The 24,023-nt window shown below is 56.9% G+C and overlaps 1 protein-coding gene across 1 annotated transcript in view; it reads left to right on the forward strand.

The window, feature by feature from the left end:
- The window catches only part of CHST8 (carbohydrate sulfotransferase 8), a 121,077-nt gene extending 99,056 nt beyond the window's left edge, over window positions 1-22,021 (forward strand). Inside the window, exons 3-4 of the mRNA XM_004284146.3 lie at window positions 19,858-19,895; window positions 20,447-22,021. Coding sequence (XP_004284194.1) covers window positions 19,858-19,895; window positions 20,447-21,553 — 1,145 coding nt within the window. The 3' untranslated portion in view covers window positions 21,554-22,021. The remainder of the gene's footprint in view (window positions 1-19,857; window positions 19,896-20,446) is intronic.
- Window positions 22,022-24,023: the final 2,002 nt, after the last annotated feature.

Here is a 24,023-nt window from a genome sequence, read left to right on the forward strand (position 1 = left end):
AGAGTTCTAAAATATGTTTACACAATTTTTTATCAGTTTAATTGAGGAATAATTTATACACAGGAAAACACATTCATTGTGCGTTCTGACAAATGTATACCATCATCCCAATCGAAATATACAACATTTCTTTCATCCCAGAATGTGCTTCCATACGCCTGATCACTCAACCTCCGCGTCCCCATCCCCCGGGCAACCACCGATCTTATTCTGACTCTAGAGATTAGTTTTGCCTGTTGTAGAATTTCATGTAAGTGCAATCCTGCAGTACGTACAGTGTGGCTTCTTTCGTTCAGCGTGAGGTCTGTGAGCTCACCCGTGTTGCCATGTGTATCGGTAGTTTGTTTCTTTTTACAGACAGTAGCATTCCATTGTATGGACATGCCACAATTTGTTTATCCATTCATCTGTCGGTAGGCATGTTGTTAGAGTTTACTGTCACGGCATACCTGGACACAGGCAATGCGGTCCTTAGTGAAGTTCAGTAAAGGGGTGTGACCTTACACAGCCACGCAGCCTTGAGTAGCTAGGAGGGGGGCTTCATGAGCCAGGAGACCGGACATAACTTCACTCCAGCATTGCTTAACCAAAGAGCCCTAGGAAACAATGCTCTGGCCAAATAACTGGTGCATTTTGTAACTTCTTCCAAGGCATGTATTTTTCTAGAAGATGCTCTAGGCATTTTCTTTGGAAACTACTTGAGTTAGTGTCCTGCCAAGCAATATTAATTCTCCTTTTTTAATTCAGGGTAATAGTAATTGAGGGGCAGACCTGCAGAGCAATGGGTTTGGGCACATGCATGTCAAACGGACTATATATCATGACATCAGACATTTCGAGAAAATTGCTTTTCCTCCCTGAATGCCAAGTCATAAATAATTTCAGGTTGGGAAGAGCTCTGGTAAGCATGTGCTTGACTCCAGGGAGTGGCCTGTAAGTATTGTGAGCCGTAGAATAAAAAAATGAGGGGACAGATTTGCGGGGTCACGTCTAGTCTGGATCTTGCTATAGCTCTTTGCCCCGCCCAGATCTGCTTTCCCAGTGATGAACCCATCACCCGCCCCCATAAGTGTGGGCTGCTGATGGCTCACAGCTGCACCCTTCATTCAGAGACTTGACTTCGGCTGACAGGAGCCTCATCTGGAAGGTGATACCTTCCTCCTGGAGGCGGCCTACAACCAGACACACTCTGGTTAACGTGCTTTGGGTGCAGGGGACAAACCGAAAAAGCCCTGGTTTGTAGCACTCTCCAATGTCTGTGGTGTAACTACTCCCACTGTGGCCAATGCCAGGCTACCTTGCAAAAATAAATAAGTTGCTTAGGAGTGTAAGCACGTGCCAAAAAAAAAAAACAAATGACATTTAAAAGCATGGGAATGATAAACACAGAATTCAGTGTAGTGGCTATCCTGGCTGGGTGGGATAGGGATGTCAGAGGGGCTGAGGGAGTCTGGGTGGCACTGGTACTATCAATAAAGCTCTGTTTCTTAAGCTTGGTTGTAGATACCTGAATGTGTGTGCTCTTTTTCTTTGTACTGTGTACATTATATGTTATACATCTTCTTTTGCGTGAATGAAATGTTTCATGACAAAAGCAATTCTAGAGAAGCCTTTTAAGCTTTGAACTCGTCTTCACCTACACACATAAGGCGTGGCTTTTTGGTAGAGACCGTGGAAGCAGCTTGAAGGCTGGTCTTGACTCTCCCTCCGTCTGCCTGCTGGGTGCAGCTACAAAGTTGACACCCCTGACAAGCTCTAAGCGTGGTCCCGTGGAGGGAGATGCCCATTTCTCTCAGGATGGGCAGCAGAAGGAGATGAGTCAGGGCCTGTGGACAGAACTGCGCTGTGCAGCACCTCCTCCCATCGAGGACCAAGCCATGCTGCCCTCAGGCCTGAGGCTAGATCTGCGCCCCACACCCAACTCAGTTCTTCTTTTGACCCGGAGGGGCTATTAGAGCCAGACCATCCCACTGTGTGATACTTAGCATCTAAATGTGCCCCAGGCACGTAGCAGCCCTGGGCGCTCTGCTTTTCATCTCCCACGGATGAGCCCCTGCCGCCCTCCCCAGAGTCCCCCTCATAATCCCATTTTCCATGGAAGGAGATGCAGGACCGGAGCGAGTCTGGAACCGGGCAGGGCAAGAAGCTTCCGGCGGGAGGGCTTGCTCTTGCAGCCACGCGGTGCCCCCTGCGCTCTCGTGCCAGCGCCACTGGGCGGCTGTGGCCCTGTCCCCTCCAGCAGCCCAGGTTCCCTTCACCAGGGCCTTCCTTCCCCGGGGTTCACTTCTGCTTGCAGCCTGGCTGGGGCTCCCAGCTGAGGAGGGGAAGGTGGAGGGTCTGGCCCACACCTGGGCACCCAGGGGCTCCTACCATCTGAACACAGTGGCTGCATGCTCCTTCACCAGGTTGTTCATGTCGCCCTTTCGTCTGGGAGACACATTCGTCTGTGGGTACAAAGCCCCTGACTTCCCATTATAGAGTTGGTGAAACTGAGGCTGCAGGCCAGTGAACTGCCGTTGCTCATGGGCCCCGTGGGGACTCTCACAGCTCAGACCCTCGGGGCCAGGCCACCTTCGTTAATGCAGAAGCTCGTGTAGTGAGATAGCAGGGACCACAGCCCAGGGGGAGGCGGCCAGGACTGAGGGCGGACAGCCAAGAAGAGTCTAAAGAAGAAACTCAGGCTGGGAAGCTCACGTCCCACACGTGCACACAGATGCCTGAGGGCGTCAGAGAAGTTCCAGAAGCTGTTTCAGATACGGCCCAGGCTGAAGCTGGAGGGAGGCAGCAAGGAAAATCCCCACCCTGAGTCAACCCCCTGAGAGGCCGGGCGGACTGGGAGTGGAATGGGGGAGCTGGGTCTGAGGAGACGTAGCAAGGGCAGCCTGTGTCCCGTGCTCAGCAAGACCCTGAGAAAGCAGTAGGTGGGGAGGGGAGCAGACCCTGGGGCCAAGGACCACAGGGTTTAAATCCCAGCTCCGCCACTGACCAGCTGTGCGCCCTTGGGTGGCTTAACACGTGTGCATCTCTGTCTCTTCGTGGGTCAAGTTGGGTCAAAATAACACCGACCTTGTGGGCTTCTGTAAGGGTCCAGAGCTTCTACAAGGTACCTGGAATCAACAAATACCCTCACTGACGAGGACAACAGGGTCGGTGTGGGAGCAGAGTGGGCTCTTCCCTGGGTGGCCTCTGGGTGCGGTGGGGGGGCCGCTGAGGTGGGAGACCCAGCCTTCTAGGATCAGAGCCCCAGGGAAAGGAGGCAGGGGCCCCTTGCAGAGGGTGGGCACGTGCAGTGGGCTCACACAGTGCTTGAGAAGATTGGGGTCATTGCACACATCAGGCGAGGAGGGGCCGTGCCAGGCGCTCAGAGGGGTGGCTCCTGTCCTTCTTCTGTCCACAGGCTGCATCGCCTGAGTCCTGCAGGGCCCAAGGGCCTCCGTGAAGCCAGAGCCTGGGTTAAGGGTGATCCCAGGCAGCTGACGTGACCCAGACGCAGGCCTGAGAGGTCAGGCCTGGAAGGACCCAGACCCTGCACCAGGGTGGTCTATCAGGCCTGCCTGGGAAGTGGGGTCTCTCCCCAGGGAGGAAAGGCCAGGGGTCTGGAAGCTGAGAGAGAGAGAGATGAGGCCTGAGAAGGGTGGCCTGAGAAGGGTATCCTGAGCAGGGTGGTGACAGCATGGGGGCACTAAGGAGACCCTGATGGGGTCAGGGAGTCTGTGACTAGGGGAGGTTACCAAGTGGGGTCAGTGGGGGTCGGAAGGATGCGTTCTTGGGCAGGGGCCTGTCACATGTCCACGGCTGGTCACAGCTGAACTCAGCTCTTCCAGCTGCGCACAAAACTAGATGCCCTCACCGGGGGCTCCGGTCCCCAGCAAGGGCGTGTACTGGGACAGACCCTTTCTCCTTAGTCTCTTGTTCATTCCTCTCCAGAGCTACCTGGGCCACCCCTCCCTCCACAGCCCCCTCCCCCAGCCTTGGGCCAGGCCATCCAGACTGCAGAGACTGCCAGAGGAGAGCGCCACAGCCCCACTCCGCCAGCAGCCAGGCTCCTGGGGCCCACCTTCTCAGCTCCCTGTCAGGGGCCCAGAACTATTGATTCTCTTAATTGGTTGCTCATAGAGGACCGAAGGAAAAACAATAAGCAAAGCAAAATAAAACATTCCTTTTAGCCTTCCACAAGTGTGGGCACCAAAACCTCAAGGTTCTCCTATGAGACCCTGGACACCGGGTGCCCACCCCCAGAGGAGGGAGAGGCAGCCATGGGCACTGGCCCAAGCCCCTCAGATGAGCTTCCCGTCCAGGACAGCCCTTATGTCCCTCAGCCGCAGGTAAGTGCACCCCCTGCCAGCCCCCGACCCTCCCAGCCATGCCAGGGAGGGCCTGAGGATTTCATTATGAGCTCAGATGATTATCAAGTACAAGGGGGAGTGAAGGGGACGTTATAAGCTCTCCTTTTAATAATGAATCCCATTTCCTCTTGCAGTTGGTTTTCTTGCAACAGACGCTGTTGCAGAAAATGGAACAAAATGGAAAAGACGAAAAGGCGAGTAACTCGGCCCCAAAGCCTTCCCAGCAGATGTCAGGGACAGCAGGGCAGGGTGCCCGAGGCCCGCCCACCGCACCCTCGCCTGGCACAGAGGCACGGCTGCTGCCACGGCGACCCATATGTTTGGACGATTCGCAGCTTGGCTCGGTATTGGGGAAGCTCGATACTGGGGAAGCGTGGAGCCGCCCTCCCGCTGTTCAATAACTGATGACCATTTTTCTCCAATTAAACTGAAATTGAAGGGTCCTCAGACTTAGACACCCAAGTAAAATAATTAGTGCTTAAAATGTTAATTGTGCTCAGATGTGCCTTTGCCTCTGGAAGCTGTCTGCAAGTGAGCATGCAGGAAGACAGTCCTTGGTGGAGAGAGCTCTGCCCCCGTACACCCCCTGCCACTGCCCAGCAGGCTGGCCTCCCCAGGAAGCCCAGAGTGCGCAGCACAAGTGCTCATTCTGTCCATGTGATGCCAGTGTGATGGCTCTGTGAGACCTGCTGTGACCCCCTGCCTGGCCAGCCCACTGTCCCCAGACACAGACAGGCAGTGTGGCGTAATGGTTAGAACAAGGGCACAGAGTCAGACAGGTCTAGCCTGGACCCCGGCTCTGCCATCCACAGGGCCAGCAGTGTGGACGCAGGCAGCATACGTGACCTCTGTGAGATTCATGCTCTCATTCATGCAAAACGGGAGCAAGACCTCCCCTGCTGAAGTACTTGAGACACCCTTGGGTCCTCAGCACCCAGCAGGTCCCAGATGATTCATTCCAGAAGCAATGGACCCCTTTCACCAGGACCAGGAGGGTTGGGGGTCGAGGGCAGGGCCACTGTGTTCTCTCCTTGTGGGCTGTGCAGCCTGCTTCCCCTGGGAACAGCTATTCTTCTGAGAGGAAGGGGTGTGAGGGCCGCCCACACCCTCCACGGTCCCACCAACCTGCTCGCCAGCTAGGGGAAACATCTCCCTGCCTCTGGAGAGGATTCACCCTGCCCCAGGCATTTCCTGCTCCTGACTCTGCCCACTAGTGCGCCCTACTTCTATTCTCTGCGGAGACGACACGTGTAAGAGGCTTAGGCTCCTTCATGCTGTGCGTCCCAAAGAAATCCACTTAGATATTCCGTGTTCCCTGATCCCCCACATAATAAGATTCCTTTATCTCTTGTTGTCATGGGAAGTATATATTAACTGATGAATATTAATGTATTGGCCGATTAATATTAATACCGAACCGGTTCATACTTCACAAGGCAGGGATGTCGATGAGCACGGCAGAGCCCAGACAGCTGTTGGGTTTTGGCAGATCCCGGGGGAGATGCTGACCCTCTCCGCCGCGCCTCGTTATGGACACCATGTCATTAGCGGTGTTTGTCAGAGCTGGCATAGAAGTGTGTTTGGACTCGGAGTGTGGCAATTAAAATCCTTGCCATCCAAGACAGAATATTTTATCATTTAAATAGCATTTTTACATTCTCCTAACATATTTTCCCAGTAACGTTGTTAAATTAGGTGATAAAAGGTTATTTCTTGCTTCTGAAGTTGAAATACGTTACCATTATTCCTTATCTAGCTGGAATTAGAAAAGTTTGGGTATTATATGTTCTGAAGGTTTCATTATCAAAATTTGCCCGACTTTATAAAGCAAACAACATTTTTCGGAGGGGAGGCCCTTGGTTTAATCAAAGATGGACAGAAGCTTTGTCTTCTGACATATTGGAGATTGCTCTCAGCATTTGGTGGAAAGGGAAGTGCTGTCTTTTGAAGCGGCCAGGATGTACACTCAGGGCTCAAGGGGGGTCAGAGGGGGTGCCGGCTTACCCTTGACTTGGAGCTGTTACCTAAGCCACCTCCTGACCATCAAGGAAGCCAAAGATGGTCAGGGACTGAGCTTCCCGTCCATCTTGCCCACAGGGAAGCCACGACCAGAGGCTGCATCTTTGGCCAGTGGGGCTGGACTGGAGCCTGCCTGTGTCTGTGTAGCCTCTTCATCCCTCCGTCACCCCTCCAGCTACCCACCTGTCCAGTCCTCACCCAGCATCCATCTCAAATCCCTTCCCTGATTGACATATACACACTACTATACATAAAATAGATAACTAATAAGGACCTCCTGTATAGCACAGGGAACTCTACTCAATACTCTGTAATGACCTATACGGAAAAGAATCTAAAACAGAGTGAAAATATGTATATGTGTAACTTTCACTTTGATATACAGCAGAAACTAACACAATATGATAAACCAGCTATACTCCAATAGAAAAAAATTTTTTTGGAAATCCCTTCCCTGGACCTCAACCCATCCATCCACTATCCACTTTCCATCCACACCCCCATCCACCAGCCATCTACCCACCATCCATCACCACCCACATGCCATCCTCTTCCCTTCTCGCCCACTATCCTCTGTGCTGTCAGTGCGCCACTCACGTGCCCTCTCCCCAGCCATCACCTGTGCTGCATCTCGTCTGATGTGGAAGACACCCCCTGTGCACCATATGAGCCTCCCCCCACCCTGATTTCCCCACCCACACCTCCCAGTTAAATGTGCCATGAGCAGCGGCTGGGGCCAATACCTCATCATGCATCACTTTCCCCCAGTGCCCAGCATCCCTGAGTCACGCCGTCCCATGACCTCCAGTGGGCATACTGTCTTTGATGTGGCATTTAAGGCCATGGGGCTCCTCCGAGAACACATCTCTTTGCCTAGGAAGAGAGTGCCAGAAGAGCTGCTGTGTTCCCGTGGGATCAGCAGACCTCCCCCCAGAACCTGACCCCAGTCCTGCCTCCTCCCATTGCCTTTCCCCCAGTTTGATGCCAGGGACAGGATTCATTTTACCAACAAAAAGGCTTGGAATCTCACAGACTTCCAGCCAGAATGGAGCGTCAGCTGGTCTGGTGGGAACTGTCCAGGTTGCTCTGTGGCAGCCCCTCAAGCGTTCGCCCTCCTTGCATGCCAACTCCAGCCTCTGCCCTGCCTCACAGGGACAGCCATTCCCAGCCATTGGGGGCATGGGTGGCAGCGTCTCTGACAGAAGACTTCAGCGAAGGACAGGAGCTGGGGAAGCAGGGCTGTGGGTTTCTTCCTGAGCCCAGGCTGGGGTCCCATCTAAATCCTTGGCCAACCTTGAGGTTGACTTCGGTTCCTCTGAGCTCTGCTCTGCAGGGTGATGTCTCGGGGGAAAGAGATCGCTCTCTGTTGACCATCTGAGTGAGAGATGCCAGCCCAGGGGCACCTGTCTGCAGCCCGATTGGTCCTCATTCTTCCCAGAAGCTGAGCCCTGCAGAGCCATTCTAGCCTGGCCCATCCAGGTCCTCTCCCCACCCAAGACAAGGCTGCAGACTGGCACATGGCCCCAGTATGCTGCGGAAGCTGTCCAGTGCACAGAGGAATGGCATACATGGGTTCCTGGGCCCTGACATCAGCCGGCTTGTGCCCTCTGTCGGGGATGCAGCAGGGGAGACAGTGGCTGAAAGCTGGAAATGATATTCTCAGGATGTCCACCACCCGTGAGCCTCCTCCAGCGCCCAGAATAGTGCCTTCCTGCGGATCTCCAGCTCTTCTGAAACCCCTGCCATCTCCAGCCACAAATTCGCACAAAAGCCTCAGGCGTTCAAGCATCCCTCTGCCCGATGCCACGTGTGTCCTGGGCACTCCCTGCCCCACATGAGCTATTACACAGCAGCCCCTCGTTCTCTAATCACCTCCCTAACAAACAGAAAACACTCTAGTCGCCGTTGTAAACATCCCTGGTGTGATTTATTGCCATCCACAATATTTTGTTTGGAGCTGTAAACCTCCAGACGTAAGTCATTAGAAGGAATGATGTTTAATCCTGCAGAAGAAGCCTCGGTGGGCTGAGCCGCTCTCACCCAGTCAGAACCAATTCCTTCTGGAGAGGATGGCCCCAAAGACACCAACATGGGCAGCCCCTCGTCTCCACCGCACACAGGCACAGAAGGACAAGGCGCGAGCCAGGTCGCTTCTGTTTTGTGGAATGGCACATTCTCAACTGCGAAGAGGTGCCCCAAACGCATGCCCAGTAATCCAGACAGGAGTCTTAATTCCGAAGGAAATGCACATAGCCGGGAGGGGCTGCGTCTGTGCCTGTGATCCGTGCTCGTCGTCCTGAGAGCAGCTGCCGGTTGGACTTCAAAGGAAGCAGAAAGACAGCTCAGAAAATCTTCTTCAGCTTTCTGTTCACAGTGGCCCTCGCCACCCTGTGAGCAGCTATTACACGGGGACCATGTTCTATTTGCAACGCAGGCGCGTCTGACTTCCAGAGCTTCGCTGCCAATGTGCAGGCCGAGGCTAAGAGGAGAACGGAGCCTTGAAGGGAACATCCGGTCACCTCAGAGAGTGCCTGCTAGGAACCCAGCAGCCCCCGTGCCCCAGCCAGGCATTTCCCTGTGAAGGGTGCCTCTCAGAGTTAAGGTGACATCCCCCAAATGCTGCTGGCCAGAGGGGCACTGGGGTCTCTGCTGCTTTGGCAAAGTCTAAATACACGTGACAGTTGTGAAAATGCTGGATGATAGTTCCGGTGTGTAGTTCTACTTAATATTCTTGTGCTCAGAGCTAAGAGGGTATTGTTATGCAGTGTTACGTTGGCTCGTGTTTCAAGGATGTTGGAAGTTTGGGCTGGGTTGTGTCTAGACACTGTTTCCAGCTTCTATCTGCAGGCCTTACTCAAGTCTTGGGTCTCTGGTTCAAGATGAACAAACCCAGGGTGTTGTCTTCCCCCGCCGGCTCCTCCCTCCCCCTGGACCTCCCCCGGACAGCAGGGCACCCCAGACACTTCCCTCATCCTCAGCCCTGACTCACCAAGCCCGCCAGCCCTCCCCCCTGGCGGTTCTCCAGAATCTGCCCTCCCCTTTCAGCTCCCTGTCCTGCCTGAGTTCAGGCCCGGCATTGCTCATCTACGTTAGGGTTTAAGAGTCCTGATCAGTTTTTCCTCGTCCTTTAGGCCTTTGGTTTCTGCAGGCTGTTACCTTTCGTGAGCTGGGGGCTGGGGACACAGGGCCTGTGGGTCTTTGCGTGATGGCGTGATGTGCGTGTAGAGCCCAGCTCCAGCACGCCGTGAGGGAGCAGTGGGAGAACAGGTTTTCTGCGCTCCCCAGCCCCCAGCCAGCCAGGCCCACTGCTGGCTGGACCCCAGGGTGATGAGCTGGGCAGACAGAAGGGAGAGTGAGTGGGTCTTAGCCAGATGTCCGGGGAAGGTGACGTCTCCACAGCCAGCCACTGTCAAGGCCCGGATTAGTGCCTCACCTCTTGGAGGACCCGGCCAAATCCTCAGGCCGAAGACTTCCTGAGCCGCTGGTGGCCCGGTCCTTGGCTGGACCAGCTCCACTTTCAAGGCCCTGCCTTGGGGTTAGGGTTAGCTGTGGACCGCAGCTCTCCAGACCCGTGGCAGAGAACAGCTGGATGGACTGCCAGGGCCCCCTGCCTTGCCCTTGCCATCTGTGAGTCACCAGGGGCTCAGTTCTGCTCAGGGGCACGCAGGATGATCCCTGAAATGCCACTGCCCCTCGGGGAGGCGGGGGGGGGTGGTCCCAATGGTGCTGGAGGAGGCACTGGAGAGAGGATGGGCCTGGGAGGTGCTGGAGTCGGGGCCAGGGGCCCCTCCGGGCACGATCGGTGGACAGCGTGACTGCCGACGCACGGCCATCTGGGGCGGCCCATCCCTGAGCCCCTGGGCAGCGCTTTGCGGTCTCCGTTGCAGGAGCCCGACTCCCCCCTGGGAGCCTGGGATGCCTCCCTCACCGAGCGGCCCCTGCAGCAGGTGGGGGGCCCTTCAAGGAAGCATCAGCTACGACGGATTTACTGTTGTGGCTCTTCAGGGTTTCGCAGGCAGCAGCTGTGACGGGTCTGACAGCCACAGGCCAGCTCAGTAATTGATGCTGCGGCCGGCACGTCACATCCTTAAGCCGGCTCGAGCCGGCCCGATCCTTATCTTGCGGCCAGGCCGTCGCGGTAATGAGGCTGCCCCGCCAGCGGCCTCTGACGGCCTGACTTGGCTCCAGAGAAGCAGAGTCTGTCACAGGCCTGGGCCAGTCGGTGGTGTTGGCATTTTCCCTGCAAACAGGCAGCCCCTCAGTGGGGCCGTCTCGGCCTCGGGCTCCAGCATGACTCACTCGTTTTTATTTTCTGGCAACCCCCAGCAGGAACTCACCAATATTCAAGCCAAATTAGGCCCCTTCCTGCAGAGCGCTGGCTGGAGAGCAGTCACCAGGGGCCCCTGACAGCCAAACAGGAAGAACATTACATCCATCCCATTCAAGCTGGTCACGCGACTTGGAGCCGGAGCCGTGGCTCCCCGGGGGCTGTGGACAAGGGCAGGACTCAGGCCAGGCCCACTGCCTGTGCTCCAGGTAACTGGCTGCGTCTGCCCTGCTTTCTGTCCTCTGGAAAGTGCTGGTCCCACACCGTCACCGACCCCAGAGAGCCACAGGCCATGGAATGTGCCCCAGCTCATACACCTGCCCCCATCGTCCCTCCTTCAGCCGCCCTCTGGACGTCTGCACTTGGGAGACCCATAGGCGTCTCAGACTCAGTGAGGATCTGCCCCCCTTCGCAGGAAATGCCACCAGCGCACCCCTACTGCTGAAGCCAGAAGCCCGGGTCCCTGACTCTGCTCCCAGTCAGCCCCCAGGTCCTGCTGATCCAGGGGCCCACTGGTACCAGTCCACGAGGGCCCAGCTCCACAGTTACATCAGCAGCTTGGAATCTGCCACGGTAGGAGTATTTACACACGGGAAATCAGCAAACACTACAAGTTAGGCTCCTCCCCCACCCGCCACCCACGGAGCCAGTTGTTAAACATTTACCAGCACACCTCCTACTGCTGACTGTTCCTCCTGAAATACTCTTCGCACGTTTCCCCACTTTCTACCGTCATCACCTGGGGCCAGGCCTCAGACATGTCCTGCCCGGACAACAGCAACATGCACGGACCAGCCTTTCTGCTCTGTCTTCAGCTCTTCATCTCAGAATCACTCAAATTCAAAATAACTCGCAGCTTAAAGCCCTTCTAGGCTCCCCCTGGGGCCTTAGGAGAGAAGTTAAGGATCTGCTACCTTTGCCGGGACCAGATGGCCCCTTGCTCGCTGGGCCTCCCTGCAGCCACCATGGTCCTGCCATTTCTGGACACCCTTCGGTCTCTGCCTCTCTGCATCCCGTGAGCCCTGCTGTCATGGTCAAGGCCATCGACCTCTGCCAGGAATGCCCTCATCACTTTCAGGTGTCAGTTGATTGTCACTACCTAAGGGAGACCTCACCTGATGCCCTGGACTTGCTGGTGTCCCCCACCACTTGCTGCCTGCCACGTCCTCCGTGACTGCCATCACACATGGAACCCCTGTTCAGCGCCTCACCTCCTGTGAACGCCATGAGGGCGGGGCCGCGACTGTCCCGTTCACGGCCAAGATGCTGTCACTGGCGCCTAAGACACTGCCGGGCACATACAGTGCTCAGTCAGCGTGGAGTGAATGGCCAGACCGTGGTGGCCTGCATGACTGTGTTCTACCACCAGCTCCCACGCCGCAGGTGCCGCCGGGGGCACCGTGACTTTGCCGGCGAGTGTCACGAGCTTGCTTCTATCTCACCTGCAGCAGCATCCGCTAGCTCCCGCTTATCCTGGAAAGGCCTATGTGTGTTGAAGGAATACATAAAAGGAAGGAAAGGCATGGCTTGCTCGAAAGCGTGTGCCACGTGCTCTCAGAAACCGTACACGGACATGAACGTGGCCTCCCCGCCCAGCGCAGGCCGCAGCGCACAGCAGGAGGCATGCGTGTGTGCGGCACAGAGATGTGGTGCGAGGCATCCCCTTGGCACACATGGTGTAGCAGCACGACGTACCAGGTCCCGTTCCATGCAACGTGCATATGTGAGGGCACAGAGCGGTGCATGGCACGTGTGCTGGGGCCACACACACCCCCTGAACGTGGTGGAGTCACCCCCAGGCTCTGACACAGGAGATCCTCGAGGTGGGAGCTGGGGACCCCTCCCCCGTGGACAGGCGGGTACTCGGAGGATGCTCAGAGACACCGCCCACCCAACCAAGTGATGGGCAGAGGGGTAGGGGTGGAACGGCAGGACAGCTGTCGGCTTTGCAGACCCTCTAACTGGCTGGCTGGTTGACTGACGGGCAGCTCCAGGGCCCCACTCTGACAGCTCCAAGGGGATTCACAGCCAAGGCTGAGCGGACAAGGAGCTACCCAGTTGAAATGCGGATCCTAATCTCAGAGGCGAGGGAATGGAATCGCTAACCAAAACAAGTAGCGGTCCAAGCTGTCAGGTGCCCATCAGCCCAAGACGGGAAGATTCCCGCTTCCCTCCCCGGCAGACAGGTCCCAGAGGTCCTGCGATCGCGCGGGAGCTGGGCTCAGGGAAACTCAGCCGGGGCGAAGGTATCCATTTGATGGGGATACCAGGGGCCGGTGGCTTCTATCCTGCGTGCGCTCTCTATGCCCACCACTGTGCACCGTTTCATTTACACATCTGTGGAACTGGGAGATGGGTATTTTTATCCCATCTTCCTGGTGAGGAGACTAAAGTTTAGTGAGGTTAAGGTCACACAGCAGTGTTCTCATTTTCTCTTTTCCTTCTTTTTAAATATGCTGACCCCTTGTTAAAAGCTATGACTCAGTGGAGTCTCTAGGTTAAGGGAGAGGAAGCCCTTGCTCTGGTCTGGGGCCGAAGGTGACCCCACTGTGAGTTTGGTTGTCTCAGAGCAACTTGAAGAAGTTCTCCCCACTCCCCAGAGGCTGAGGCAAGAGGACAGAGCCCTGCAGGGCCACCTGCTGTCCCGCCCAGGAGCATGTGTAGCCTGACCCCCACCTTTCCCCAAGGTCCACACTGACTACAGAGCCACCTTTTGGTTCCAGGAGCAGCCAGCACCTTCGTCTGGGGCCCCCAGCTGCCTGGAGCCCCATTTGCCTGCCCTGGGCCCTGGGGGCAGCAGGGGTGGCATGGCTGTGAGCTGAGTCCCTAGCAGAGAATTTAATGAGTTGAATTTTCCAGTGAACACAAGTGAGAATTTAAGGCCCTTTGGTGAGGCTTCTTCCGTCTGAGCTCTGTGCCTTGAGTCCAGGCTGCCCTCTAATTGCTGAGTTTTGCATCAAATCTGCATAAATTAACAATCTGCCCAGATGAAGGGAGCAGCTCACAATGAGGCAGACAGAGGCCGAGGGGGCGGTCAGGAGGGCTTGCCCCTCAAAGGGGCAGAGCCTGAGCTGGTGGGAGAAGAGCCGGAGGAGATACAGCCACTGCGAGGACCCAGGAGCAGGCCCTGGCCAGGTGCCCCCCAGGTGGCAATGGGCGGGAGCCAGCTGGGCGTGTCTTAGTTCCGACCACACAGACCCCACACAGCCGGGCTGGGCTGGACAAACCCTCGGCCGGCGCAGCTCCTGTCTGCATCCGGCTACTCGGCTGGCACCTGCCACCCAGACACACAGACGCTTCTCAGGCTACCAGGCCGAGCCAGAGAAGCTCAGCGGGGGGTTGGTGGACTCCAGCCGGAATCCTGGGCTGCAGAGAGAAGCCCGACACCCGTCCCCCCTCCAGGGCCAGCTCTCAGTCCAGGCAGCCTTGGCTTTCTCACAAGCGTTTACTGAGCTCCTGCTGTGTGCCAGGCCTTGTGCCAGACTCTGTCTGACACCGTTTCTGCCCCAAGAACACGGAGAACTAACACAGTCCTTCCTTACTAATTGGACCCCCCAACCCAGCAAGGGAAGTGTTTTCTCACCTCCTCCAGGTTTTCCCTGCCCAGTGCTCTGAAAGCCCTCTGAAGTCGCTTCCCCCGTGTTAGGAACTGAATTGTGCCCCCCCCCCCAAATAGGTTGAAGTCTCAGCCTCTAGTACCTGTGCATGTGACCATATTATAGGCTCTTTGCAGATGTCATCAAGATGCGGTCATTAGGGTGGGCCCTAGTTCAAAACGACCAGAGGAGAAGGGACAGGCACATAAGACAGCCGTGTGAGGACAGAGGCAGAGGCTGGATCTAAATTGCCACAGCCAAGGAGCATCTGGGGCAGCCAGAAGCTAGACGAGGCAAGGAAGGAGCCTCCCCTTGAGGCTCCAGAGGGAGCAGGGCCCTGCTGACGCCTTCATTTCAGACATCTGGCCTCCAGAACTGTGAGAGAATGCATTTTTGTTATTTTTACACCAGCCCGTTTTGTGGTACTCTGTTACAGCAGCCCTAGGAAACTGCTACACCCTCTGTGAGGGTTAAGTTTATATGTCAGCTTGACTAGGCTGTGGTGCCCAGGTGTGTGGTCAAACACCAGTCTAGATGTTACTGTGAAGGTATTTTTTAGATGTGGTTACCTTTATTTTTTAATTTTTTGATGTGGATCCTTTTTAAAAGGCTTTATTGAATTTTTGTTACAATATTGCTTCTGTTTTATGTTTTTGGTTTCTTGGCCCCGAGGCGTGTGGGATCTTAGCTCCCCGACCAGGGATCGAACCCGCACCGCCCCCTGCGTCGGAAGGTGAAATCTTTAACCACCGGACCGCCAGTCTTTGAATCAATAGACTTTGAATAAAGAGATTACCCTCCATAATGTGGGTGGGCCTCATCCAATCAGTTGAAGGCCTTAGGAGAAAAGAAGGAAAGAATTCCGCCTCCAGACGGCCCTCAGACCCGAGCTGCACCATCAGTTCTTCCCTGGGTCTCTAGGCCATGGCCTGCCCTGCAGATTTCACCCATCCTCCACAACTACAAGAGCCAATTGCTTAAACTAAACCCTCCTCCACATACATATATCCTGTTGGTGGTTTCTCTGGGGGACCCTCATTCAGAAACCTTTCAGACTCCCTGCAGAGTGTGGCCTCGCAGCTCCCTCAGGGTCTCTCCCCCGACCCGAGCAACCAGCACATGCACCCTGGCTGCCGTTTCTCCTGCCAGCATCCCAGTCTCACACCTTGTAGCTCATCACCGCTTGCGTGAGGTCCTGCACACTGGCCAGCCAGGCAGGGCTGCCCCAGGGCATGAAGGCCTTTCTCCCAGTACACGTGGTAGGTACAGGATCAACTTCTTTCTAATTGGGATATGGAAACAGCAGAGCCGGGCAACGGTGTTCATCCCACCAGATGCAGCTGCCAGGGAATCTGGGGTGGGACCGATGCTTGGATGCAGGATCTCGCATGTGGGGCACCCAGGGTGCAGTGGGGGACTTGCCTTTGGTGTCTCTCCTGGCTCCGCCCAGCCTGAAACCCCTGGAGTCTCCTGGCCTGATGGGCAGCATAAGTGGACATGTGGGTGGACAGCACAGATGGGTGTGGGGATGTCCATCATGCAGACTCGGCCGCCGGAAGAGCCAGGCTGTGGAAAGGAACCAAGGAAACCCAGCTCAGTGCAGGAAACTCTGGGGAATCCAAGGACCACGAGTCTGAAACTCCAGACAGGGCAGGGACTTTGCACTTGCACTCATAGCCTGGGGCCCCGCCTGGCCCCTCCAGTTCTCTCCCATCTCTGTCCCTGTTTGTGGGTCTGACTCCTTCAGGACAGCCATGCCTTCCCCAAGGCTGCAGCGTTTAGAGTGGCAGGACCCTCTCCCCACTGCCCATCAGGGCCTAGGGCTGGAATTTGAGCAGCTAGAACAGCAGTCACTCTCCTCAAATGACCGACCTGGGGCCAGGGGGTCAAGGCAGCCCTTTCTAGGCACTTGAGTCCTATTTTGACCCACGTCAGTGTCACCTGTCTACACAGCCAGACCGAAAGGCTGGTCCCCGGCCCCCACCCCCAGTGGGTCCCGGGCAGCCAGGATTGGGACTTCTGAACTGAACACAGCAGGTCTCCCTCCTGTGATTCAGAGAGGAGTGGTGGGCTAGGGACCGTCCTCCCCAACAGCCCACATGCCAGTGACCCCCCGCTCCCCAGCTCTGCTGCAGACCCAGGCTGCACGGCCTAAGTATAGGGCTGGCCTCACTCTCATCCGTCTCTGCATCCCCTTGGCAGGCAGCCAGGAAGCTTCTTCAGCCAAACGCTCAGAAGAAAACCTTCAGCCAATGAAGGGCTCAGTGTGGAGGGCGCTTGGCAGCCCCAATAGCTCACACCTTGTTTACTCCCACCGATGCTCACTGCCATCATACTGCATGTGTTTCAACCACTCTGCCAGAAAGAGAAAGTGGCCGTTTATTTCTTTCCGTACAGGGGGATAGTGCTCCCTTACAGGTTATTCATGTTATGCTGAAGGGAGAGGACAGGTGACTCAGACTCTGAAAGCAGAGGGTGTACATGACTGGCGTTGGGGGTTCCTGTCGCAGGGTAGACGTGAGGGAGACAGGCGAGGTGAGACGCAGTATGGTGATATTGGATGGAAGAGAAGCCTGGGGGCATGGCTTTTATCTACCTCTTAGACTTATTTGGGGGCTGGGCATGTGGTGCTGTGTTGAGGCCAAGTCCCCCATGGCACGGGTTCCGGGGGCTCCTGGTGACAATACCTTCCTGGTGGTGCAGCAGAGGCAGGGCCCTTCCCGGGCTGCTCCCTGGAGCTGTCCAGGGTCCTGAGTGCAGCTCTCTAGGGAATGCGCAAGCCCCAGGCTCAAGATGCCCAAGGCTCCTCCTGGCCGTCACCTGCTCAGAGCTGGGGGTGGTCTTTGCTTCAGCCTTTATCTGAACAGGGTGTGAAAGAGCAGCTTCCTCCAAGAAAAAGGTAGGGACACCGGGACCCTGGCCAGCGGGGCCATTTCCGGCCATTTCTGTTACATTTCCTTCCTTAAGTTTCTTTATTCCAAAGTGGCCATGTGGGATAGGCTCACAGTCTGCAAACAAGCTGCCATAAGTTTAAGGGTCACGAACATGCAGCTTGTGGCCAACTCAGGCTCCACATAAGGTCTGTTGTTGGGTTTTCCACAAGATAATCGTTTTTTTCAAAGGGGACAGTTGCAACCAGGTTGACTTTGTTGGACAAAAGCGGCCAATAGCTCAGGAGACTCACCCAGCCCTGGGCTCTGTGCAGCAAGGACTTTCTCTCCAGGCTGTGCTCAGAGCTCTGGCCTGGCCTGCCTTGGAACCCCTTCAGGCTCAGAGCCCTCCCGTCCGGTCTGCACAGATGAAAATGGGTCAGACCTCACAGCCCACCACCCTCCAGGCTGTGGGGATAGAGCTGATGGGAGGTCGCAGCCGTCGGGGCTGTGACTCTGTGAGCACATCCTCATCTGACTTCACCTGCTGGCAAGATGCCTTTTGTAAGCGGCTCCTCCACCCCGTTCTCGGCCAAATCTGGCACGACTCATTTGCTCCAGAAAAGGAAAATAAATAAGCAGCATCGCACCTTGACAAGTTGACAGGATTGACAAGCAGAGTAAATGCCTGTGTCTGAGGCTCTGAGGAGGAAAGGTGATTTAGCAGAGCCAGCTGCCATCAGAAAATAATTAAGGAAACCCGGCAGCGTGAAGGAAAACTGAGTGTGCAGAGGGTCCCTTCTGGTGAAGGGATCTGTGATCATTGGCTGCAAGAGGGAACTTGCACGTATCAGAGGGAAATGAGCCCAGGAAGCTCATGCTGGGGACTGCCACCTGAAGAGATGTGGAAGGGCGTGGGGAGCGGGGGGCGCGGCAGAGGGAAGGAGGCTCTGGGCTGAGAGGGGGACCCTTTGAGGGGCTTAATTCTAAGAGGCTCCTGCCTCAAGGTCAGGCACCCGCTGCTGACACCCCACCCCCTGAGGGGTGCAGCCAGTTCTACAGGGAGCTTCCCCCTCTCCATGGAAGAGTCTGGAAGGCCTGTTTCAGGGCTCAGCCACATGCACACACACATAATACACATAAGCTGGGGGATGCCCAGGAAGGTGTGGACACTCTGCCCTTTGCCCAGGGAAGGGTCATCCTCTGGGAAAAGAGGTCAAAGACTAGTATTGCAGAGAAGAAAGATGCAACGTAAGTTGTGCCTTCACCTCCACCTATCATGGGGACTTGGAAAAGGTCCAGCCAGGCTCAGGGAATTTAGGTTTTCCAGCCCAGGGGTGACCTCACATTCCCCCACTCTCACTTGCAGATGAATGAAGGAGAATTGTGGGCACATCCTCAGACTGACCAGTATAAGGCCAGGGGCACAGCAGTGGCTGAACCTGTAAAAATGGATCTCACAAGGAATCAGCGGAGTCCCTGGGTCAGGGACAGAGGACCCGGATGTCCCCTCGTCAGCTGGGCTCCAGCCACTGGACCTCTGCCGTGTACACAGAGACAGCAGGGGAAGCGCCTTCAGAACAGTCCCCACCCCCAGCAGCAAGCAGAGCTCAGGCAGGCGTCCCACCGCGCCAGCTGGAAGTTGGAGCTTCCCGCTTGTTTAAAGGATGCCCAGTGCTGACTGTGACTGTGGCTTTTGGCAAAGCCTCAGAGCAGAAATGTCCACTCGCCTGGCACAGGGGCAGGAAGAACCCCGGCGCCTCAGAGGCCAGGCTGGGATGGGGAAGGAAGCCAAGACTCCTGAATAGGCTCCCCCAGAGGAAATCCTCTCGTCCTCCTGGGACCTCCCCTGAAAAGGACCAAACGGACCAAACAGACCCAAGCAGAACCCTGTCCTCTGGTCAAAGCTTCGACTCCCCAGAGCTTATCCTGAGTGATAAGCGCAGGCAAAGCACCTCCTTGGTGGGCAGCGCAAACAGTTGAGTGTGGCCAGTGATGCGCTGATCTCTCTCCATTCTCCCCCCAGTCGCCAATAAAGGCTCACCAGGCAGTCAGTCACTGTGCGGGCCTCTCTTCAGCCCTTTGGAGATGAAGCCAGCTCAGCCAGGAGCCCCAAGACCAGCTGAGATGGTCCAAACCGCAAAGCAGATGCCAAGGTGAAGGAACTTTCTGGAGCCAGTGGGGAGGCCCAAGGCGGAGGGGAAAGAGTGTGTTCCACTCCCAGGCCTGTGTGCCAAGGTATGGGTACGAGTGTGTCATCTTCAGGCACAGAAAGGCTAGAGCTAGGACAGGGTATAAAGAGAAGATGGACAGATCTTCCCGGAGGGCCCTTCCCCATGACTTAATGAAAGTGTGAGGTGGGGGCAGGCTGTGAGGTTCCTGGGTGCTCCACTGGGCAGGTATGCGGGCACCCTTGGGCAGGGCGCCTCCGGACCCTCGTGATGGTCACATCAGGAGGTGGGACACCCAGCAGTGAGCGTCAGCTGGGAGCCAGTGGGACCAAGTCTCTGCTGCACTCCCACTCGCTGCATGGGTATGAGAGGGGAGGGGCACTTGCACCGTGCCATGCCTCTCCTCCCATCCCCCCGAACTGCCTTTTCCAGCCCAGGCATCCACAGTCAAGAGCCTGTAAGCAGGTGGTTCCTGTGGACCACGTGATACTTCCACTGCTAACACTGTCCTCTCTGTTTGCTTTTCAGGAATAAAGTTCAACATCAAGCCACAGGAGCCCCACAGCGTGAGTTCCGAGAGTCTGATGAATCTCATGGGCAACCTGGGGGAAGCTGGGGAGGGCAGGGAAGAAAACTCAGAGCTCACAGTAAACCCATTCTTGGAAAGAAAAATGTGTCCTGTCTTTCCCAGGAGCCTTGGGAACAAAGCCTGGGACCTTGGCCCCATGAATTTCCCTTTCCCTTTGGATGGCGGCCTTGGCCTGTGCTGATAGAAGCATTACCTCTGAGCCTGGCTCCCCCGGGCCACCGGCTCCCCCTGCCCCTCGTCACCAGGAGGCTATTCCTGGGAGACCTGCGCCATCTTGTGGCCTAAATGACACTTGCACCTCACACCACGGCCTCTTGAGGGGAGAGGGGATTGTGGGGGCTGTTATGGGGGCTCAGACCAAAGGGGTCGCGTCCTGCAGGGCCAGCCTGTCCCCCTCTCCCTCACCTGGGAAAAAACGCAGTCTACAGAGGGGTCAGGGACCCCGGCCGTGGCGAGGGCCTGACCTGTGTGACCCCCAGTGCCCAGCTGACCTGTCCACCCTGCTAACCAGTTCTCTTCTTGCCCCAGGACCTCCCATCAGGCAGTTCCCAGGATGGTGACTTTAAGGCACCCACAGAGAGTGTCACCCGAGACTTGTCCAGCCGGGCCCCGAGGGGCCTGAACCTACAGGTGTCCCAGCAGCCTCAAGCCCACCTAAACGTGGGGGCCCGTCTGCGACCCCGGCAGCGCCGCCGGCGACTGCTTATCAAGAAAATGCCAGCGGCGGCGGCCATCCCGGCCAACAGCTCTGCTGGTACGTTCGTCCGGCCAGCACCCCGGGCCCTGGACGGCCGTTGGGTCAGCCTGCACCAGAGCCAGCAGGAGCGCAAGCGGGTGATGCGGGAGGCGTGCGCCAAGTACAGGGCGAGCAGCAGCCGCAGGGCGGTCACGCCCCGCCACGTGTCCCGCATCTTCGTGGAGGACCGCCACCGCGTGCTGTACTGCGAGGTGCCCAAGGCGGGCTGCTCCAACTGGAAGCGGGTACTCATGGTGCTGGCCGGGCTGGCCTCGTCCACCACCGACATCCAGCACAACACCGTCCACTACGGCAGCGCCCTCAAGCGGCTGGACACCTTCGACCGCCAGGGCATCCTTCACCGCCTCAGCACCTACACCAAGATGCTCTTCGTCCGCGAGCCCTTCGAGAGGCTGGTCTCTGCCTTCCGCGACAAGTTCGAGCACCCCAATAGCTACTACCACCCCGTATTCGGCAAGGCCATCCTGGCCCGATACCGGGCCAACGCCTCTCGGGAGGCCCTGCGGACGGGCTCCGGCGTGCGGTTCCCCGAGTTCATCCAGTACCTACTGGACGTGCACCGGCCCGTGGGGATGGACATCCACTGGGACCACGTCAGCCGGCTGTGCAGCCCCTGCCTCATCGACTATGACTTTGTGGGCAAGTTTGAGAGCATGGAGGACGACGCCGACTTCTTCCTGAGCCTCGTCCGCGCGCCGCGGAACCTGACCTTCCCGCGGTTCAAGGACCGGCACTCGCAGGAGGCGCGGACCACCGCACAGATCGCCCACCAGTACTTCGCCCAGCTCTCGACCCCGCAGCGGCAGCGCACCTACGACTTCTACTACATGGACTACCTGATGTTCAACTACTCCAAGCCCTTCGCGGACCTGTACTGAGGGGCGGGGCCAACCGGCCGTGGGCGGCCCGGCGCCACCCACTCACCTGTCCGCAGGGGCATCCCACGCTCCGTGGGTTCTCACCTGGGAGCTGAGATGTACCCAGAGCAACAGGGCTCTGAGGAGCCGTGCCTGCTGGGTGGTGCGGGCCCTTCAGGGGGCCACAGAGGCCCAGGCCTTGGATGGGGACCCTGGCCTCTGTCCCATACCCACTTCCATACTCCTCAAATAAGGAAGGTGCTGGGGGGTGAGCTGGACACCCCAAGAGTCCCAGCTGCCCATACCCAGCTCTACCGTCAGGATGACCAGGGAAGTCTGAGGCCCAGAGGATGAAGGCCCCGGCTGTAAGGGATTTCCCGCATCCCTTAGCCATTGCCTTGTACCAAACCACAGGGTTTGCAGCTTTTCTAAGACCCGGGGGGAGGTTCCCTTGGAATGAGGTTCCAAATAAAGCACATGGTTTCCAGAGCAGCCGTGTCCGTACTCTGTGCGTTGGTGTGGAAACACAGGGGCCCCTCCCCATACTTTCTGGGGCTCCTTCTCTCTCCTGAGGACAGCCTGAGCCCCGCGCCTGCAGACCCCAGCCAGGCAAGCCCAGGGCACAAGCAGAAGGAGCAGAGCACCCAGCAGCTCGCTTTCAGGATGCCAGCAGCATCTCGCCTCGGGCTCCCGAGGCCAGGTCTCCATCAGTAGGGTCCTCCCGTCTGGGTACCGGCATATTCATCCCCCAAGAAGATAGACCTGTCCCCGTGGAGGACCATCAAGGTCACTTTTTGTCAGTGCACTTTGTGGGGGGCCCTCTGGGGACTGCCAGAGCAGTGACAAGCTCTCTGGGCAAGCTTGCTATTTGGGGGCTGCCCCTGGGGTCAATGGGACACTGCACACGGGTCTCAGGGGGTGTGGCATTTCCAGGCAGGGAGTGATGCCATCCTTGGCTTTCTGAACCCTGGGATAAGCAGAGCTTTGGCTGGAAGATGTCATCTGCAGACCCCCTGACCGGGCCTTGATCCCTGACTGCATTCCCTGACGGAACCACTTCAAAGCTACCAGGATTGCCTGCCCACATGTGAACCAGCTCTGCGGGGTGGGCGGGGGGGAGGAGCTGTAGAGGAAACTTCTCCCCCAAAGCATACATTTTTCACACGCAGGAATGGTCTGAAATTGTCAAAAGGCGGGGTGATTCTCGAAAGGCCTCAGAGAAAGTGTTGGTTGGAGCTTTGAGTTTGGGTATGACTATGGCTGTTTTGGGGTCTTGTTTGTAATAGGAAGTGCTGCCTGGATGTTTCTAGGGGCCTGTTTTTCTGTCTGCCACCGTTGGGTCTCATCTCTCTGTCAGCCTGTCTGCCCGCAGTCTGCTGCATGCCCTCCTGAACCCTTCTGTGGCCTTTCTCTCCCGAGCTGGCTCTCAGTCTGCTCCCACTTGCTAAGGGAGATGCTGCCAGACACAGGGGGCGCTGTGCTCCCCAAGGTGGGACATCCCAGCCAGCTTCACACTAGCATGATTGGCTCCATCTTTCTTTCTGGGCTCTGGAAAGGTATAAAGGCAGAACAAGGGGGTTGAGGCTGCCCACTAGCTGCTCAGGGCCACATGTAGCCAAGAACCCTGAGCAGGGTGAGGGCTCCGCTCGGGTTCCAGCTGCAAGTGGCCTGGGCCATTGGACAGAAGGAACCCAGAGGGGCAGGCGGAGGCTGGGGTCAAGGCCTGAGGGATTCACAGGTGTGGAAGGCGGGAAGGCAGATGGTGAGAGGCTCAGGGACGCCTCAACACCTCAGCCAGGGCCAGGTCAATGTGAGAGGAGGCAGGGAGGGGCCTGGCTGACCAGGACCCAGAAACAGCTGCCCCTAGGCTGTGGTGCTCACAGAGTGAGGTGGAATTCCTAATGCAGAAACAGTGCCTCTGGTCAAGGATGCCTTTGGCGAAGACTGTGGCAGTGTCACTGGTCTTCTACTCAGCAAGAAGACACACAGAAGCCCGGCTGGGGCAGCCTGCAGGGCACCTTCACCCACTGCTGCTGCTTGGAGGCGATCAGAATTGCCTGAGGGACCATCCTTCCATGGTGTGAATGAGTGTGTGTGTGTGTGTGTGTGTGTGTGTGTATCTGAGGGTAGGAAAAGACATCTTGTGTCATCTCTCAGAGACAACCAGGCCTGGGTTGGGCAGATGTACACACAAACACATCCATCAGAGAGGGGCTTTCCTTCTGGGTGGCGACAGCAGAAGCACAGTCCAGGCAATGACCATGATCACCGCTTGATGGTCCCCAGTATGAGTTCCAGAAGCCCAGCCCTGAGACCTCACCCTGAATCCACTGAGATGGTGCTGGACCCAGCTCCAGCCCCCAGCCCCAGGCCCAGCCTCATATAGCCCTAAGGACAGTGGACTTAACTGCCAACAAAGGAAAGTGTGTGTGTGTGTGTGTGTGTGTGAGTGTGTGTGTGTGTGTTTCTGGGGGGCGCATGGTGAGCATGT

This window comes from Orcinus orca, chromosome 20, assembly GCF_937001465.1.
Source record: "Orcinus orca chromosome 20, mOrcOrc1.1, whole genome shotgun sequence".
NCBI lineage: Eukaryota > Metazoa > Chordata > Mammalia > Artiodactyla > Delphinidae > Orcinus > Orcinus orca.